Consider the following 20,867-nt stretch of genomic DNA (forward strand, 5'->3'; position numbering starts at 1 on the left):
ACTATATTAAATTTGAAGTTTCAATATTAATGTGGCTTTAAGCCCAATTTATAGAGATATTACTTTCAACATTATATGGTTTATTGTTGACATTAGACAAATTTTGACCGTGCGCCGTGACCTCATTTTTGCAGGATTAGATTCTAAATAATTCTTAGAAATAAACAAATTTATGAACTTTTTTTCTTGCAAATTGTTTGAAACTATTGCTAAATTATGTCTACCAAATTTAGTAATGATATGACGTTAAGTAACATAGCTATGACAAAAGTCTTCGTATTTTTTGATTGACCCTCGTACGTACATTATTATTATTTTCAAAAACAACGTTACACAAAATGAACAGACAAGTTTCATATAAACTAATATTGCAATTGTAACTACATGCTACTTTGATATTTGAGACAAGTCGTTGCAAGTCTTTGGAGTTCGTGCGCTCAGTTTGGTGTTAGTTTCAATTGATTAATTGATTAAATCAATTGATTTCAAAAGCAACAATTTAAGAAAATAAGCAGTAAAAGTATAAAGATGACACAAATGAATGAAACATCATTAAATAAAGTCATTTTAAAGCTAAACAATACATTAATAAAAGTTTTTGCAAATTAGATGAATTCGTTTATTATAACGCCTAGGCCGTGCTTTGTATTGCAACGATTCATGTCCCGCCATGTATGTATGAATTTACCTCAATATCCATTAAAAATAGAGGTAAACACACTAAGTGGAATTAAATGTAAATATTACTTAATGAACTTGTATATATTAATTTTCCGTAAAGTTTTAATCATTTCAATTTTATCATTACCTGTTTAGTAATCTGTATATAGTAGTTTGAATTATTTCTCTCAGGGGTTCCAGGTGTGTTGCAAATTTTATGAACATATATTTGATCTTTGAAATTAGCTTTGTTCTTTTCATTTTATTTACCCAATATCAATTTATGAACAAATTGTATGTAAAGTGCTCAAATATTCAAAAGCTATTGATAATTCAATGAGATTAATGCTAAGTTTTTTGTGTTATTTTGGGTTGCAGTGATTTATATAAATAACTTATTAAAATATCAACGGTAACAACTATTATTTTTCAACAATTTAACTCACGTGCAAAACATATTAGCCAGTATGTTTGTTGTTACAATTAACTTGTAAAAATCTGTATACGGTTATGCTATTTTTCAATGACTTTTTTGAAAATAATACACCAATAAATCTTTAGCAATGAAGTTAAATGCTGAAAATAAAAGATATCAGTATGCGACGTTGTTTAAAAAGGCATACAATGTTAATTTCTTATTTGACACTTTAACATTAGTGATGCACTGTCATTGTCACTGTTTTTGTGTTTAAGGGCAAATGCTAAACCGATGCAATACATTTTAAAAAATATATGGGATTTATGTTGCGGTAAGAATGTGAACACATGGAAGATTAATTTCCCAAAGTTCGTAAGATTAATTGAACTAAATGAATATTTCATGCATACGTATTTATGGAACAAAGTTATGTTCACATTTTTTTAACCTATTGTAAAAATTATAAAATTATAATATATTATCTTTTATAAAAAAATGTTTATCCGTATAATGTATAGATTATAATTTTACCAATTTAGAATCAATAATAGTCATGGATGCGTGCATAGTATTCTCACAAACAGCTGCACTGTAGTTCTTGAGAAGAATAATTTCAAACTCCCGTCTAGGGCCAAAGTATTCGTCAGGGTTCACAGCTTCCAATATGTATAAATCTTCACAATTCAAGGATGCTTGACTAATAACTAAAAACTGTAGCATTGTAGTTCTTGAAAAAAAGATTTTTAAACATTATCCCTATTTACTTCTATGTTAAACTTTGATCCCCTTCTGGGGCCCAAGTGTTGGTCCGATGTTACAACTTTAACAATTAAGAATTAACAATAGCCAAGAATGTATGCATATTAATGTACAAAACAGTTGTGTTGTAGTTCATGAGAAAATGTTTAACATGTTTTCTACATGTATTAAATCACCTTTCCATAAGGATGCTTTGTATCAAGTTTGTTAAGAACTTGTTTAGTGGTTTAAGAAAAGTGAATGTGAAAAGTTTACAGACGGACAGACGGACAGGCGGATTGCGGACAACGGGTAGTCAGAAAAGCTCATTTAAACCTTCGGTTCAAGTGAGCTAAACAACAAATTGAAATTTCACCATGATTTATTTCTTAGATCAAAATTATTACAAGTTATTACAAGTTAAGAAATGTATCCATTAATATAAAAAGGCGTAAAAATTTAAACTTCCATCTGCAGTGTTAGCATAGTCTGAAATGAATATATATATATATATATATATATATATATATATATATATATATATATATATATATATATATATATATATATATATATATATATATATATATATATATATATATATATCAAATAAGAAGCATAACAGTTGTTAATGTGATAATTGATTTATAGATTCGTTTAAGTTATTTTTTTTAAACTGGTATTTTTTTTAGCAACGCTTACCATAGTTAAAATTATTTGCCACCTCCACCTTGTGGTCGCACTGTCTTTCCACCCCTTGTCATATTTTTTTGGCCTTGTTGTGGGGCATGAAGGCTAAAGTTCAGAATAGGTTAATTTTCAAAATTGTCTTAGAATCCAAACAACTTTTTGATTGAAATGCAGAATGTCGTAAAAGAGATGATTTGTCGAATGTTTCCTTGCATTTATGGAATCATGAATAAGAATTCAAACATTGGAATATTATCACAAAATAAAACTTACTGTTGTTGTCCGCCTCCATGCTGTTGCCCGCCTCCATGTTGTGGTCGCACTGTCTTTCCATCCTGTGTCATATTTTTCTGGCCTTGTTGTGGGGCGCTAAGGCTAAAAATTCAGAATAGTTTTAATTTTAAATATTTTAATATTTTAATCCTTATATCTGAATCTCGAGAATTTTTAGATGAACCTATGAAACATCGTGTAATTTTTTTTTAAATTCTATATTGGCAAATCAAATTTGCTTAGTAAAATGTTCTAGTGAATTGTTTTCAAGACAAATATTTTAAGCATAATGAGTTGCTGTTTCAATTCTTCTTTTAAATGTGTTCTCTAAAACAAAACAACATGTTAAGGAGACATTAGGGTACTTCTTACTGTTTAAAACAAACACTTGTTCTTAAAGAAAGATAAAGCGTTTAGATTTGTCACATTGGTTTTTTTCCATAAGATATTGATATTACATACTGTTGTTGTTGTTGTGACATTCTTTTCCTGATTTCTTCACTTTAATTAGAAAACTCAAGATGACCTGTAGTATCTTAGAAATGGCCTATTTATACCAAAAATGCTTGAAAACATCCTGTCATATGGTTTCCGTTGTCAAAAATATTTCGGGATTCTCTTCCCCATCCCAGTATATTTAATGATCTATACTTTAACACAAATGAATAGTGCTTGATACGAGATAGCAAAAGGTATTTATTAATGTCTTTGATCCATTTATGAAAGTTGAACAATTATTGTTGAAAAGGGACTCTTAAATGTACTTATAAAATTTATATTTGTATTTAGTCCAACCTGTAGCTATTGGTTTTTTGTTAAATTGTTTTTTTGGAATTTCTGTCAGGAATTATAATAGTATAGACTATCGAATATTTTAAAATAAACTTCATGCATTTATAAACATATTTTGTATTTACAAGAGTTGTCGCAAAATTGCGTTGACAAGTGGCGTTATTTAGTTAAACGAAGATAAGGGAAGATGAAATTCGTGCGACAAAGTGTTCAAGTAATTTTCATTTAAGCTATGGTTTCATATCAGATGTTGTATGAAATAAAGTATGTAAAATAAAAGCATACTAGATTATAATTTCGACACGCAGCACAATTCCAAAAAAGAATAGTTAAATTAACCTAAAGAAATAAAACTACAACGAGAAGTACTTTTCATATAAAAAAAAAATCAAATAAACATCCATGTCAATTCGTTAATTATTCCAACAATTGTCCAATACATATTTTTGCAATGAAGGAATTTTTTAAAAAGATTTTTAAGATTGTTTTGTGACAAATTGAAGTGTGAACAAGTGGTAAAATGGCGACAGCAGCGTTTGAGGCGGTGTACCAGTAACTAAAAAAATTGCAAAGACCTTACTTAAACAAATCCTTAGCCGATGCCAAAATAAGTAAAATTCCTTTTTAATGCATTTTGCAAATTAGTAGGCAAGCGACATAAAAAATAACTGTACAAGTATGATGACAATAGGTAAAAAAAAGAAACCCAGACTGATAGAAATGGACGACGAAATGTTTAACAACACATGTCGGGAAGACAGACGTTAGACAACATGTACATATAATACAAGTCAACAGCTCGTTGTACTAAGGGAATATTTAAGAAATAAAGTATGGGTTTTTGTGAGTGTTGCAGAATAATTTCCGAGGTCGAGAAATGTTGTTTTGAAATATAAAAGCCGAGGCGTTAGCCGTTTCAAACTACATTTCGAGAACGAGGAGGTTATTCTGCAACATTCACGATAACAATAACTTTATTTCTATTCTACTAACGGCTCAGTATTTCTACAGATCGTTTCTGCTATAGAGCGACGATCTAGGTCATTTTGACGGCTGTTCCGTGTAACCCCAGCAGTTTTGTAAGTATTGTTTACATTTGTATCGATCAAAGAAATCACATGCAGACGACAGAATTTTTCTTTGGATTTTTGATACTCTTCACTTAATTATAAAATATCTTTGAATTATATTCATTATATTTTAAGGGCAATTTAATACGATTTAAACTAATACACGTTATATTTTATGTAAAAACAGGCAGTGAAAATGTGCTAGGGAGGTCCTAAGAACAACCGCTTTGTTCTCTTAAAAATAAACATTTAAGGCAATACCCATCGTTTTGACTGGAACTATCTCGTGAAATTGACATGGTTTTAATGCTATCACGATTTGATTTTTTTTTTTTTTGATTTACTCTCGAAATCAATGCGAGACAAATAGGTATTTCTGCTCTCATAATTTACAGATGACGTTCGTGGTATATTGGAGAATAATGTCCGCGGCATCTCTTTGATCTCGGCAATAACTGTAGTAAAATTAAAAACAAAACTTGAAATGCATCACGAATGTGCAGTCAGAGTATATGTTTAAGGAAAATGTTATTTTGTTTAAGACATTATCGGATATAAAGCGTTCATAAACGATTTTGAAGGTAAAACAACAACGTAAAGACTTGAAATGTTCGATGTCGCACATTGCGCCACCTGGCAAAGGCTATTTTTTTTCTCAATTCTTTAAAGTATAGTTTTGATTTTTTAGGTATTGTTTGACAAACTGTCATCAAACAAAAACAGGTTATAAAGTAAAATACTGATCTGAAAAAAAAATTAAAAGTTTAACGTATAGTTTTAACCAATCGAGTTTGGTCGTCCTTGACTTATATATTTTTAGCAATTATAACATTATAACTTTTCATCGAGTTTATTGCTTAAGTTCATGAATTTATAGTTATATTGTTACCTTTTTGTTGTAGATACTTAGACACATAATTAAAATGAGCTCAAATGAACTTCAACACAACCAGTTTACTCGACCAAAAAGAAATGACATATAAGCACAGTAGGATATACATTTGAACGTATATATGCAATAAGATTCGTAGGTTTACTTCTTACAAGGTATAATTGCACAGTGTATGTGTGTGTACAATACATACATAACTTCCCCGTAAAATGAGAACACTGCACGTTTTACTCACTCTCAGTGACATGTTTTGCATTGTAAAATCATACGGTAAGATAAAAATCATTTATTTACTAACTGGCTTCTTTGTTAAACAATTTCAAGTCTTTCCGACGGCCTACAAACTTCGTATCACGCATATGACAATATTAAAAAGTTGTTGAAAATAAAATTAAGCAAAATTGACATGATACTGAATTGCAGAACTAGTTCATTTATCTGTTATCTGTACCATTATTTAACTTTTTTGGATATAACTTACAATATATGAAAACTTTGTTTAAAGGGTTTACTGGAATTCAAGATTGGTAAGCTGTCTTATGATACCATTCATAGTAGGCAAAGTTATTTTCTGACATCCAAATGACATGACAAGTAGTTCGTCTGCGTAAATCGAATTTTGAAAGGATATAGTCATCACAACACTTATGGTGATTATTATTTACGTTCAAATGACAAGGGTAGTAGTTCGTGTCTAATTTCCCTAAACAACACACATTAACAAATGTTAACAATATCAAGTGTAAACAACAGGAAGAAAACTTACTCAATAAAATACGAAAGGTTAAATGGACTTAGACACGATTTTAGCTCAATATTGTTCAAAATTTATTTTTGTGATCAGCTTTGGCCGATCACTATTGTGTCCATATGAGGCATCCGGCAAATGCTTCCACGTGCGCAAACATTCCGCTTGCATAAGTAGTTCTTATAAAAACTTGAAGTTTGGTTTAGTATTTATATAACATTTTACTCAGTTTTATTTCAATTCGTTTACCTTAAGAAATGCAAACATACATAAAATACAGTTCGACCTGTTAATTCAAGAATGCTCATTTTGTCTCACGGGTAAGAATTTCGATCGAAAGATTCATTCAGTAATGCAGTTGGCCTCGGTGAAATGACCTTAATCATAAGAAGATGCTCCATGTATTGATGTTGCATAATGGTAGCTAGGAAGACGGCTTGATTCATAAACAAGGCTACGTTAAGGTGCGACCTCAATAGGAAGTTATGTTTTCCAGTCGCATTAAATTGTTTTAATACAACTCTTTCTTTGTATACGTGTTAATGCTCTTTGAAGAGCCGTACTCAGTATTCTGATGAAGAAGAAGAAGAAGATACATTACATGTAGCATTTAATAATTACGTTAAAATATAAAACTAGACAAGAAGTTTACGAGCGACTTTCCCCAAATTTATTTCAAAATTAAATTTGTTGACGGTTTATAATGATGAAATTATGGTCTACAGATTCAAAATATTCCAATTTAAAAAAAAAAAAAACCCCAGTACTTTTTAATTATTTTACATTACACTGATCATGTTGATTGCTTCTAGCTATCAGTATATTATTATTGCCGATCATTCCTTTAAAAGGAATACTTGTTTTTCCTTTTAAATGTCCTATATAGTCAAAATAGATGTTTTCAACGCTTTGTCAAATTTTGAAAGTCCTTTATTGAGTTGCAAGAGTGTTGCGATGTTATAAATCTTTGTTTTGTAAACAGAACTTAAATCCTTTTATTTTTTACATTATGTGTTGTTTTTAACTATGGTTGCTTTCTGTTGTCGATAAAATTATTCATGAACACATGTTATCATTTATCTTGATTGTCACACGTTAATTTGCCGAAGAAATGGTAAATTCTTCACTTAAAATGATTTGTTAATCAATATATAGGACTCTAACTTTGTTTACATTTCAACGACTTTTTCCCTCCATATCTTGCTTATGTCTTGATTCTAACATTCAAATTTTAATGAATCATTCAAAATACACAAGTAAACCATTTTTTACAAACATCAAATGTAAAATTTTCGTCTCAAATCGTTTTAGGTCCCTTTAAACAGTGAAACAGAAAGTCCCTAATTAAATAAAATAATTGGCTGCGTGATACTGCAAGAGAGTTTGAACACAATAATATTTATAATTCTATAAGGTATATATGCAAAGGACCTGTACGTTCAAAGGAAATTGGTTAGCATGTTTTTAAACTAGCATTAAGGTAATTATTCATACGTAACAAAACAACGTCTGACGTAATCCATGCGTTATTACATCTTGTTAGTGTCCGGTCTGATTCGGATGCATCTTTACATGTAGAACAAAGAAATTAAACTGAAATAAAAATCTGACTTCAAACAAATCTATTGAAAAGCATCACAACTACAAGCAATTATTGTAATCGACGGAATAAAAGGGAAGATAAATACATGAAGGGACTAATTTGACCGATTCATTTTTATTTTATTCGCTTAGCAACGAGCATAAATATATTATCCCCAAATATCGTTTTGAGAATTAAAGTTATACGTTCACAAAAAGTTTTTTTTATTTTTAGAACAGTCTTTACAACCAGTAAAATTAGTTGAATAGGGGGTTTTGTCTTCATATAGCGGGTCATTTACTATACTAGTACTGCTGGATCGATTGTACATGATGACTACAAATTCTTCCAGTTCATTAATTATATGTTCTGTCACAGTGAATATACAAAAAATGCAAAGCAAAGACAAAGGAGCAGGAACGATTTTTCATTGTCAATATCATTGATAGCCTGTCGTCCTGGTTGGTATGGTCCAAACTGTGATAACAAATGCGACCCAAACTGCTATAGCTGTAACATATAAAATGGAACCTGTGAGTTTGAATGTATCCCTGTATGGAAAGGAAAAACATGCTAAAAATGGTAAAAAAAAAAGGATTATCTAAATGTATATGCCTATACATTTGATGAAAAATGAAAAAAAAGATAAACGCTTTAATTTAAAAAGATTGATTGTATATAGGTGTATTAATCGCTTCATAATCAAACGGTCAATCTTTTAAGCTTCACGTTAAAATACCAAGGGGAGTCGTTAAGTCAATATAAAATCGTCAAATTTGAAGTTTGAGAATAGATTCATTATTATCAAGCGCAGGTATTAAAGTATATATTTTTTATCACAATGAAAAAAAAAACTTGCTTTGGTATAACGTCATTAATTGTGTAATTTTCTTGAATTATTCACTATATGTGCATTGTTTACATAGTATAGTGTATCAGGATTAAATTTTGAACTAAGACAAATCGATATATTGTATGCAATATTATAAAGTTGTAACACCAATACCTTTAAAATACAAGTATAAACTATTAAAGAATGATATACTTTGCTAAAAGCGTTTGAAGGAATGACCAGTATAAGGTTGGTACGCTATATGCTTATAAACTTCGTATGATGGCCAGGGTTCGTTTTATGAAAGTTTAAAAAAAAACAAATGACAAAACAATTTGTTTTTCTTCAAAGTAAATATATTTTTAAACAAGTTGATTTTCATACGACATAAAACACTTACTTTTTTTCTGAAAGAGACGATACTAAATAAATTCTCCTATCTACATATTGTTACATGTTTAATTAATGAACCGATATAGTCGACACATGAAAACCCATTGCTACAATGTAGATACAGTCATGTTTTTTATTTGTCACTATGCCAGACTGTCAATATAAAATCGGCCAAAGAAGTTTGAAACACTTTTTTGCTCTTGGTAAGAGTACTTTATAATTTATTCCCTTCAACAATATGTCGCTAGTTTTTTTTTTATCAATTTCCACAAAAATAAAGTGCGGATCATATTGTATTGAATAGTGTTTTAGAAAAACCAGATTATATATATATACTAAGATCCATTTTTCTTTAAATCAGTGGACTTGTAAAGGATTTAAATAAGATGTTTTAGTGTACATAATAGTCCAAAATCGAGACTTTTGTTGCATTTTATTCTAATTTTAAAAAAAAGTTCATTAGAAATTGAAAAAAAAGATTAATGGCATGAATAGTGACATTATTTAGGAATGTGTGTGCATTAAGCATAAATAACCCCCATAATAGTCAAATAAAAACATACATAATTTACCGAAATTATTTATATATCATCAATATGAAAATTTGAATTAATGAACTTTGATCTTTTGTGAGAAAAAAAAAATCCGTGAAGTGAATATAATGGTATGTAAATTTGGTACAGCTCTTAAAAATGCACGCCGCAAACCTGACCTTAAAAAGGTTAGTGGAAAGTCAAAAATTCAAATAAATAAGTTAGTTAATATCTACATGCAGCTTTTATATCGGATCAATCACATCAAATTTTGGCGAAAAATAACGGGTAGCGAAGATAAAGAAATTTGATACAGTAAAAAGTTGAACTTGATGAATGAATACTTATAGCTTCAGCTGGTGTTGTTGACCGCATATTAGTCAATAGAGCTGGGTGGCATTGTAAACAATATTGATTGGAAAGCTGCAGTTACTATCATATATCATTTTTATGTAGCTTCAATACACTTAAATTCCTTTTTGTTGAAGCAAATGAAGTTAGGCAAATATGTTAACTCATAGGGTGTTGGAATTAGGGCCAGAGTAACAGTATTGCCCCTGAAATTATTAAGGATTACGTTTACTCAGGAGCGAAAAAAAATCCACTAATAGGAACGAAAAACTACTTATTGCACATTGTGGCCCTACTAATGTGGTGCTATTTTTCACTTTCAAATAACTAGGTTAATGACCTACTTTTTCTGCTAGTGACCTCTGAATGAAAATTTGTCAAAATTGTCCACCATTTTCAAGGTTTTCTTTATTTTGTAATTATTAGAAATAATAAAACAATTTGTAGATTGGGAAATGAAAAAATACGAATAGCTTTACTTATTTTATATTTGACTGAATCGTTTTAAGCTCATATCATAAGTTTAATTTAGTCCGAATTTCCTCCATCAATTTCCAAAATTGCACCCATTTTTGATCAAGTTTTACAAACAACTGACTAATAGGAGCTCCAAACCATTGATTGCCTAAAACTGTTTTCGTTGTCGGTATTATGTTGACATTAACATTATATAAGGTCAATGATAAAAATTTCGAGATATTTTATCTTGAATCGATAAAGATTTTTCCAATCGCGTGCCAGCCAGTGATATAAATGTATAGACGAGTAAATACAACCATAAAATATGTAAAATGATATGAAAAAAAAAAATTGAAACTTAACTTTTGCAATACCAATGCAAAATAAAGTTTTAAGAGTAAAAAAGAAAATGAAAAAAATTAGTCCGAATTTCCTCTGTTTTTATATTAATCTACCTTTGCCAGAGCATATCTCCCTCAAATAAACAAATCTTGGATATCAATATCGATATTTGTTAATAACGTAGTTATTTTATGTTTTTGAATTAACTTTGGACTTCAGATATTGAACTTTGCAAAAATATTTATTGAGATCTCAAACCCTGAGTAAACGTAATCCTTAACATACAATAAAACACTTAAAACTGTTTTACCATATTATTACAGACATCGGACCACTTGGAATTGAGGCGTCTACCTTGGAAAATTAAAATAGCATAAAGTTCATGGTCAAGGTCATTTGATATCTCTGTTTAAATGAGTTTTTATATTTCTTTTTTTTTTAAGATATTGAGAAACTTTTTAAAGTATATAGTAGAGCTTCCTAAGACAAATAAAAATATAATCCTTCTGTCTATATCTTGAAACAATTAAGTTATTGCCCCTCTTGTATAAAATGATTGTTATCGCTACTCCTCATTAACTGTTAGAGGTAGAGAATTGAAACTTTTACCAATGTCTTCAGTACACTTAGAGGCTTCCTCAATCTGGTCAAACCAAAAGGATCCGAGATCCCCTTCAAGCAGTTATTGTCCCTGAAAGTTTCGGACATTCATTAAAAACGCAGAGAAAATATATTGCATTAATTGAATTGAAATAGAAATGCTCTTAGCTAAAAATCAATGAGGTGGATATACCTCTAATCGTTCGAGAACAATTATTCTTCTAGTGTTTATTTTATAGTTGATTTTATATTCTTTATTTACATCTTGCTGGAAAGATTGTTTCATCACAACACGAAACTGTGCGGATAAGTCGCAAGTATATAAGAAGTTTTTCAGAAAGGAATCCACTTTTAGTATATAGAAGTTATACACCCTGATTTAAAAATTTGCAATTATGCAATTATAATCGTTGTTGTAAAAACAAGGATCAGTATTTTATTCCTTACCAGGACATTTATTTACTTTTGCTTAATTTAAGGGTGGAGAAGCTACTTTATTTGACTTGAAGGAAATAATGTCATATCAAGATAAAAAGGACATTGCCTTCCTTTACTGAAAACAGATTGCAATAGAAATGTTCTTTGTTAAGGAAAAAACTGTTAATCAGCTTGCATGATAAAAACAAGGATGTTAAAAGTACATTAAATCCCATTTTACAAGATAAGACATTCTAATATAATCATCTGATATTTATAATCAGTTTACATTCGCTTCGGAAGGTCATAATCATTTTTTCGATTAACGGGTGTCTAGTCTATAAGACGTTCAGACTTTGTAATGAATGCGGTTTTGGTGTGTTCTTTATTCACAGTATTAATCAGTCTTGGAAAATCATATGGTAAGACATTTAATTGTCTGATGTATTTTTCTTTTTAAGAATACAAAAAAGATTAAATATAAGAATTGTTATGTGTTCAGAAATATCTTAATTTATAGGTGTAGGTTTCCAGGTTCAACTGCTCATATATACGTGTACAGCGCTAGCAATATTGTAAACACTGGGTAATTTTTTTTATATACTATACATAGCAACAGCAATTAACGGAGATTGATCTGTTGAAATTTTCTTCATTATTTTTTTGTTGTTGATATTTCTAGAAAATCTTGCATTAAACAAACCAGCATGGCAGCTGTATCCATATCCTTGGAAATCTTGGGGAGCATCTCTTGCTGTTGATGGACTGTATTCAAACCTGTCTGGTTGGGGTGGACAGTGTACAGTATCGGCGCCGTACGAACTAACAACAGCAGAATGGCGGGTAGATCTGGGAAGAGTTCTCAGTATACACCATATCTTTATACAGTACAGGACGGATAATCTCTTCTGGAGTTAGTATCAAAAAAAAAAATATACGTGTTATTACGCACGGATATTGATTTTTTTACTCTTCGTTTTAAATACATATGAAATACATGTATGAAATATGTCTTATGAAATATAAAATATGTCTTATCTCTATATTAAAAAAGCACTTGCAGTAGATAAAATTAAATAAATAAAATGGATTCAAAGAAAGGATTCAAGTTTGAACTTCCAAAACATTGACGCTCTGTTTTTTTTTTAACTTTCGGGATAGTTGTACAGACAACGAAAGAAACACGATTTATTTGGATGTCTATCAAAATAATAGATATAAATGTATAAATAATACTGTATAAATATAACAATATATTAGATTGTTGTCAGTTCCATTTTAGTTTTAATCTATGGATAAAATATACTCAGCGTGGTTGGCTATACGAGAGTATGTTTATTTTGTAAGTGAAAAAATGTCTATATGAAATGTTGAAATACTTAAAAAATAACAATGAAAGCAATGGTAAAATCTGAAAGTTTGGAAGGTCGCTGGTGTTTTAAACATGCTATTTTATGGATTAATCAAGAGTATAACACTGTTTTAATCATTTATGTTCAAATTGCATGTTTTTACGATTTATTTATTTTTGCAGTATCTAGATATACCAATTTATTACATACTTAGTAATAAATGCAAGGTTTTTTTTTGTTTTTTTTTTTGTTTTTTTTTTTACATATTTGATACATATGACATAATCAAAACTCGTATCGGGATCTAGGAATGATACGGATCCGTATCACACCCCTTGCAGTACCTCTCTGCCTTTTTATTTGTGCATGTTTAGTTTACAGCTAAAAAGAATTGTTCTAGTCAACATTTTATAAGTTCTGTTGTAAACTTCAAAAGCTACCAAATGTTTTGGAGCAATTATTTTTTTAAAACCTCGGGAAAGTCCGGTTGTTAAGCTACATGTTTGTAAAACAACTTGATCTCATATATTTATTTAATACATGTGCAAACTACTTGTACATGATATTTAAAATAAATTAATTCATGTTGATTTTTTTTAATTAATAAAGTAAATATAATAATAGATACCCTTATTCATATCACAGCCAGTACCAGCCCTCGACCAATATTATCCCTCAGGCCTTCGGCCCTCATGCTGATAATGGAGTACTGGACTTATACTAGCTGTGATATGGAAAATGGTATGCATGTATTATTCTCTATTTATTTTTTCATATCAATATATTTCTTATTCGCAAAGATAAAAGAAACGGCTATACCGGTAGATTCCTTGGATTCTCTGTATACATATCAAACACAAGCAACAAAGATACCGGAGTACTCTGTTTCAAGGATACTTTCTACACTCCTTCCACGATACCTAATCCAACAAACATAACGTGTATCACACACGGGAGATACGTCATCTACTACAACAACAGGACCCACCCTCCGTACCCTGATGGATATGACCTGTACGCTTTCAATGAGTTATGCGAAGTGGAAGTGTATGGCGAGTAAAATCACAATGCATTTGTAACATGAGATCTTCCAAATGCTTGTTTGCTTTTGTAGTAAAAAAAAAAAGTTAAGTTGCAAATAATAACATGCTAATATCACCATTACTTACAACTATTTGTAAACAGGTTTGCGCAAGCTATTTTTCTTAAACAAATAAACAAACGGTTACCTTTATATAAAATTATGTGACGCGCTGCCGATAAAATTTATTCCAAATAACAAAACTATATTTTTTTAAAGCAAACGTCAATCTTTTATACGCACCTGAAATGTATTTAACAATTTATTATCATTTTATACTTTATATGAAGCTTTTACAATCTTATTGAATATGCCTACAATATATCTAATGTTTTTTACTTTAACATTTAAAGCAAACATTCAAACTTTGAATAATATGTATGTTTTATTTGTTTTCAAAGCATGGTTTTTTGGGGTTTTTTTTTTTTGCAAAATGACATGATTAAGGTAATTTTTGATACGGCCAATGAAAAAAAAATAAAAATCTATTCAATCTAAGTTTTTGTTAAGCATTCTATTGTAGAAATGAACTCGATCGATCGTCGTAATCTTCTTTTTTGTCTTAAATTACTAGGCTGTCCCACACCTGGATATTACGGAGAGTATTGTTCCTCATCGTGTCCACTGAACTGTCAGGGAGGTCACTGTGATATCGTGGATGGAACCTGTCTGGGCTGTCTTCCAGGATACACTGGACCAAACTGTGATAAAAGTATTATATTTTTTTTGTATAAATAAACGTAGTATATCGGTTCTATAAGAACTTTGGTATTATAATGGAATAAATCACATATTAATTGGTATATGAAAATGCACCACAGGATGTAATACATGTTAAGCCAAAATATAATCGCCAATTTAGGTTTTAAAAGTAGTTTCATATATGATTATGCTTTTTTTAATCTATAAAATAGAACAACGCAATACCATTGTTTACATTAACGTTGAACTGTGCATTAATACAACTTATTGTATATAATAATATATTTTAACCATATTGAAAAATAAGTGTTGTTCTAAATTAACATCTTTGCAGTGTAAGATGTGCTGCCCATGGAATTCGATTTCCTTCAATGTATGACTTTAAATTAAACTTTAAACTGAAGACAATACAGTAAAACTCGTTTAGTACGAACACGGATATTGCGAATTCACGGATTTAGCGAAGTCATCTTGGATCCCCAGCTATGTAAATTTAATGAATTTCTTATACGGTTATAACGAATTACGGATATAACGAAGTAATTTCTTAGGTCCCAGTGACTTCGTTATAACCGAGTTTTGCTGTACAATGTTTTACTTAAAAATTTTCGATTTGATTTGAATATCATAAGATTGTTATGACCATCTGGTCCTTTAAAATAGCACAAATGTAATACAAATGAAACACTGGCAAAGAATAAACTCATTTTTTCACCACGTCAAGATTCAATACTGAATTTAACCGAATTTCATTCTGTGCCTCTGCCATCTGATGCAGGATTCTGGTGGTTCTGAATTATCTACATTTAATGATTCATTATAAGCAGGACAGCGGTTCGTCCTGTTTGGAGCATATCGCTGTTGCTACCTGAATACCTCCTAATATATTGTGAATGGTCAGCGATGCATGATATGATTTGGTCTTCAAAAAAGATTATATCAGCTTTGCCTAATTACTGAATAGATAAAATGTACAGAAAGCATTTGTAGTTAATAACCAACACTAAAAATAAAACAAAGATTAGTATTCAATTATTAATGTAAACCTTAAAAAGATTTATTGATTTTCATGTTTCAAGGCTTTTGATTTCTGTGTTGGTGTATAAAATCAGTACTTTTGTGGATATATTGTACGATACTTATGACAGAATGTAGCAGAAACACTTTTGGTCTAGACTGTAAACGGATTTGTGGAAACTGCAGAAATGGAGAACAGTGTCATCATGTGAACGGTAGCTGCCCTAATGGGTGTGACAAAGGAGCCAATGGCGTTTATTGTGACATTGGTAATTGAAATTGTATTAGATTACTTGAAGCACAGCGAATGCAAGTTTATAAACAAAAATTAGCGATTATTGTGTTTTGACACATGTAATGGTAGATCAATAAAATAATCACGTCATTAAATTTGGTTAATTCGTGCTTCCTAAATTTTTTTTTTAATGTGTATCATGAGCTTAATGTGAAACTATTTTTTGTTTTTCATTTTAATGATTTTTATAATAATTATAATAATGTACAAGATCTTTTCTACGAATATGTAAAATGAGCATTCTGTGAAAATGTCAGCCCATTTAATTACAGCCTGTCCTTATGGTTACTATGGTTACAACTGTGAAAAAAATTGTAGCAGCAACTGTGGAGACCCAAAGAGATGTGACAGGGTATCAGGGGAGTGTGATAGAGGATGTCAAGTTGGGTGGGAAGGATTGACATGTAATACCAGTACGATTATTTTGCTCTAGTTGTACATGATGAAATAAATGTTGTTTGATACAGGTACAGATAACGGTCAAATAGATAAAACGAACAACAATACTCAAAAGAGAAACTCCGTTGTTTATAAAAGCATCCATTATAAACATGATTAAGTAATGAAAATTATGTATATTTAAAGAGTGCAACGGAGGTAAATTTGGGACAAATTGTACCTATGAATGCGGTCACTGTCTGCACAAAGAACAATGTCACTACATACACGGCACATGTTTATATGGATGTGACGATGGGTATCGAGGCATCCGGTGTAAAAACAGTTAGTATATTAACCTAGTAGACTAAAGATTGCACTTAAAATATACAGACTATTTGCTTTGAATCTTTTGAAAATCATTTTTGAAAGTAAAGTGAATTTTTATGGTAGATCTGGATTTTAGTATATGTCTATTTGCTTGTTTAATGTTTGTTTGTTTGGTTGTTAGTTTTTCCCTTTTCTTTTCAGATATAAATGCATGCTGGCATCATAACATTACTTTTCTTATTATTCTTACTTAAGAGGTTGGATGGCCAATAAATTAACAATCAAAAACTATTATTTAGTGACGTTATTTTTATTTCATCTTTCATACGATATTAAATATTTGCAAATAAAGAGTTTTTTTTCTAAAGTGAAACCAATGCAGTCTAAAAGGACCATCTATCCTTCATAAAATAAATAGATAAGCTGTTTAACGCTATGGTTATTATCAAAAATAACTATTAAATATCAACTTAATGTCGTTATATTATTTTTGCTGATTTTGTACAATATTTTATTTTTAACTTTGACATTTTTAATATTAAGTTTGCAATAACAACACGTATGGGTCAAACTGTTCTCTGAGTTGTGGAAACTGCCTTTACGCGCACGGCGAACAATGCCATCACGTGACCGGTCAATGTCCACGTGCATGTGTCAGTGGTTTTCAAGGGAGCCTCTGTGATGATGGTAGTCATTCCTGTTAAATTATAACTTAATCTGAAGAATATCACTTAAAAAACTCTGAAGTTTATCAGCATAATCATTTGTTATATGTGTCATCATGTTATTACCAAAATTTTAAAAGGTAGTTAAACAAACAAATTCTTAAATATCTGTAATTTAGAAGAAGCAAAGTCAATGTATTTGATTTTTAATGCAGAAAATGACCGGTTTCCATCATCGCCAGAAACAAGAAGTCAGCTGTCAGCTCCACTCTACACTTTTGTCACACTTTTCTGTGTCAGTGCACTCATTAACATTATTTTAATTCTAAGGTAAGATACTTAAAGATATTAACAATTAGAAAAAAAATCTATCTATCTATCTATCTATCTATCTATCTATCTATCTATCTATCTATCTATCTATCTATCTATCTATCTATCTATCCATCCATATAAAAAACATGGTAATTCACTATACTGGAGCTCAACCTCTGCCCCGACCGGGGCTTGAACTCACGATCTATGGAACCCTAGCAGTGAGCGGCCACCGGGCCAACCACTCGGGACGATTACAGCTAAACGACAATTTGAGAGGATCGTAACGATGATACACATTGAACAGTTTTACGTAATAAGCACAAATATTGCAATAAATCTCAATTTGACATATACTGGTCTATATTGATTAACTTAAATGTACATACAGCAGGGGAAAATACACTTCAGAGGAGCTGCACCGCCGCCAAGGCCAGGGCATGAAATCACGACCTATGGAACTCATTCTCCTGGCAGTGAGCGGCCAATTATTTAATCACTTTGGACAGGTATATGTCAATTTGAGAGTTATTACAATGTTTTATTTATTGTATTATGACATCATGAATTTATTCCTTCCCTGAAAAAACCCTCATTACATCATGACGTCATAATTAACGTTTCTAAGGAAAACAATTTCATATCTTAAGTATGTTCACCTGAGGACAGATGTTAAAATCCAGAAAGCGCTAGTGAATATATATATATATATATATATATATATATATATATATATATATATATATATATATATATATATATATATATATATATTCCTTTTAGAAACAATCTACTGAAGTGTCAACGTGACAACAAGACCGCAGGGAACTTAGGCTCCAGTAAATTTCTAATATAATCTACACTACCAATTCTGCTTATGATGAAGTGGGAGACGTTACAAAGAATCAGGATTATGATATACTTAGCTAATTATAGGTGTTCATATTGGATGTTAAAGTTATTATTTGCATATGGTATAAAATTGTGCATCTTAAACTGATGATATATTTACAATTTGTGCATATTTCCTAAATTGTTTTTAATAAATACTACTCAAACACAGACAGTTGTATTTGATTTCTCAAACTATCAACACCAATATGTAAAATTGGGTAAGAATTGTGTTTGGTTTGTTTTTCATTTAAAATTTTCATCAACAGGGGGATTTTCGCATAGGATTATTTTGATAAAAAACCTTAAATATTTTCTTCTCGAAAATCGGTCTAAAATTTAAGAATTGCCTTCTCTTTTTATTTAAAGTAATAGATCGCAAAAAATCTTTAACAGTGTTTATCAAAGTCTTTGTTTGGTTGTTGGTTTGTTTTTTTTTTTTTTTTTTTTTACATACGGAACAGTAAATATCAAAGCTAGGTTTGAAATGATTTTTCAAACATATATTATTACGATCAACAACATTGCTTCTTTATCGTTTTTAAATTGTATGTTATTACTTTATATAACGAGTCTTTTGGTCCCTTATCAAGAAAGGCCAGCCCCTTTTTCTCGATTTTTTTTTTCAAAGAGATATTGTTACGATCAAAAACTTTGCTTCTATGATGCAAAACAACATTTGATCATTTTTAAGTTATTTGAAATTGACTTACAAGTGTATTGATCCTTTATTAAAGCCACTTTTCCTTCATTTCATTCGACGGGTATCTTCAATACTAACATTGTTAGTCTAAAATCAAAAATTATCGTTTATTTATGAGAAACAAATGAGTGAATATTTTATGGACCAACCCTGTAGATCCGTAATTGGGACAGACATCGGGTTTTCGATTAGTGGAATTGGTTAGAATCATTAATGCAGACATCTTTCTACTATTATGCTTAACAAAAGATGTCTCCTTCCAAAGATAAATTGCGTCACATTTTAAGGACTTTGGCCCCTAAAACTTAAATTACGTAATAGATGGGTATGGCAATGGGGTATTTATCCAACGATGAACAACTTATTTTGATAACGCATTACAGAATCTTGATCGTTTTAAAATTATTTGTAATAGTATGTATGAGTCTCTTGGTCCCCAATTAAAGTGGCTGACCCCATTTTCTTGATTTGTTGGAATAAAACGTTTAATACACCAACATTTTTGTTATATATATCTTCACAAAATATCAACTGATAAAAAAAATACATAACAAAACGCATATATTGTTATAATCAACAACTTTGATTTTTTATTGCTTTACAAAATCTCTATCGTTTTTAAGTTATGGATAATAGAAGTTACGAGTCTCCTGGCTCTAAATTTAAGGTACCAGACCCTTTTCTTGATTTTGTTAGAAAAAACTTTTGATACTCTACCACCTTTATTATAACATGTCTCAACAAAATATCAAGTAATGAAAACATGCAGATGAGAACGTATTAAAATATTGATACCAAATTTGTACCCAATTTTCGTGTCGAAGTGATCTCAAAGAAATTGCGCCTTTGGTGCAAAACAATTAGAGAAGTGCACAACTTCAAACCATAGTTTACCTTTCCTGAAAAATTCTTAGTCCTAATTGTCATAGTTTATGAGATCAGCCCTGCTCAAAATATGTCGTAAAAATTACAAAATCGGTCGAATATTAGGACCGGAAGTGACAAAAACATTTCAAAAATATATAAAACTCAGACCACAGCTAATTATCTGTGAAAAAAAGGCTTAGATCGGAAGAATAGTTTTTGAAAAATCGCATGCACAAAATTCGGAGGAAAAAATAATAAACAGAACGAAATAACAAGGTCTTCCGTTAAAAACGGAAGACTATAATTAAATTCTCAAAAACTCAAATATTGTTATTTATTGTTTTACTTGCATTTTATTGTTTTGTTTATTTTTCAAAATTGTTTAGACTTTTGCCCCTGGTCATTTCTTGGGCACGCAAGGGGTTCAGATTTGCCCCATATATAAACACTCGTTTAAGATTTGTCAGAAAAGAACACCAAT

The 20,867-nt window shown here is 30.2% G+C and overlaps 1 protein-coding gene and 1 long non-coding RNA gene across 3 annotated transcripts; one reads left to right on the forward strand and one right to left on the reverse strand.

Annotated features, from left to right (window-relative positions):
• Positions 1-2,223: 2,223 nt before the first annotated feature.
• On the reverse strand, positions 2,224-5,636 carry LOC117687181 (uncharacterized). 2 transcript variants are annotated; one of them, XR_010712126.1, is made up of 4 exons: positions 5,531-5,636; positions 2,780-2,881; positions 2,519-2,611; positions 2,224-2,305 (listed from the first exon to the last, which is right to left on the reverse strand). It is a non-coding gene; the product is annotated as an uncharacterized lncRNA (long non-coding RNA). The 2 variants fall into 2 exon arrangements; XR_010712123.1 differs by lacking the exon at positions 5,531-5,636 and adding an exon at positions 3,242-3,311.
• Positions 5,637-11,911: 6,275 nt separating this feature from the next.
• LOC136273858 (multiple epidermal growth factor-like domains protein 11) lies at positions 11,912-18,082 on the forward strand. The gene is made up of 9 exons (XM_066079550.1): positions 11,912-12,212; positions 12,473-12,703; positions 13,943-14,194; positions 14,798-14,935; positions 16,074-16,211; positions 16,510-16,650; positions 16,823-16,960; positions 17,489-17,632; positions 17,826-18,082. The coding sequence occupies exons 1-9, from the start codon at positions 12,152-12,154 to the stop codon at positions 17,942-17,944; spliced, it is 1,362 nt and encodes a 453-aa protein (XP_065935622.1). The 5' UTR covers positions 11,912-12,151; the 3' UTR covers positions 17,945-18,082.
• The last annotated feature ends 2,785 nt before the right edge of the window (positions 18,083-20,867 follow it).

The sequence above is a fragment of the Magallana gigas genome, chromosome 1, assembly GCF_963853765.1.
Source record: "Magallana gigas chromosome 1, xbMagGiga1.1, whole genome shotgun sequence".
In the NCBI taxonomy this organism is placed as follows: domain Eukaryota; kingdom Metazoa; phylum Mollusca; class Bivalvia; order Ostreida; family Ostreidae; genus Magallana; species Magallana gigas.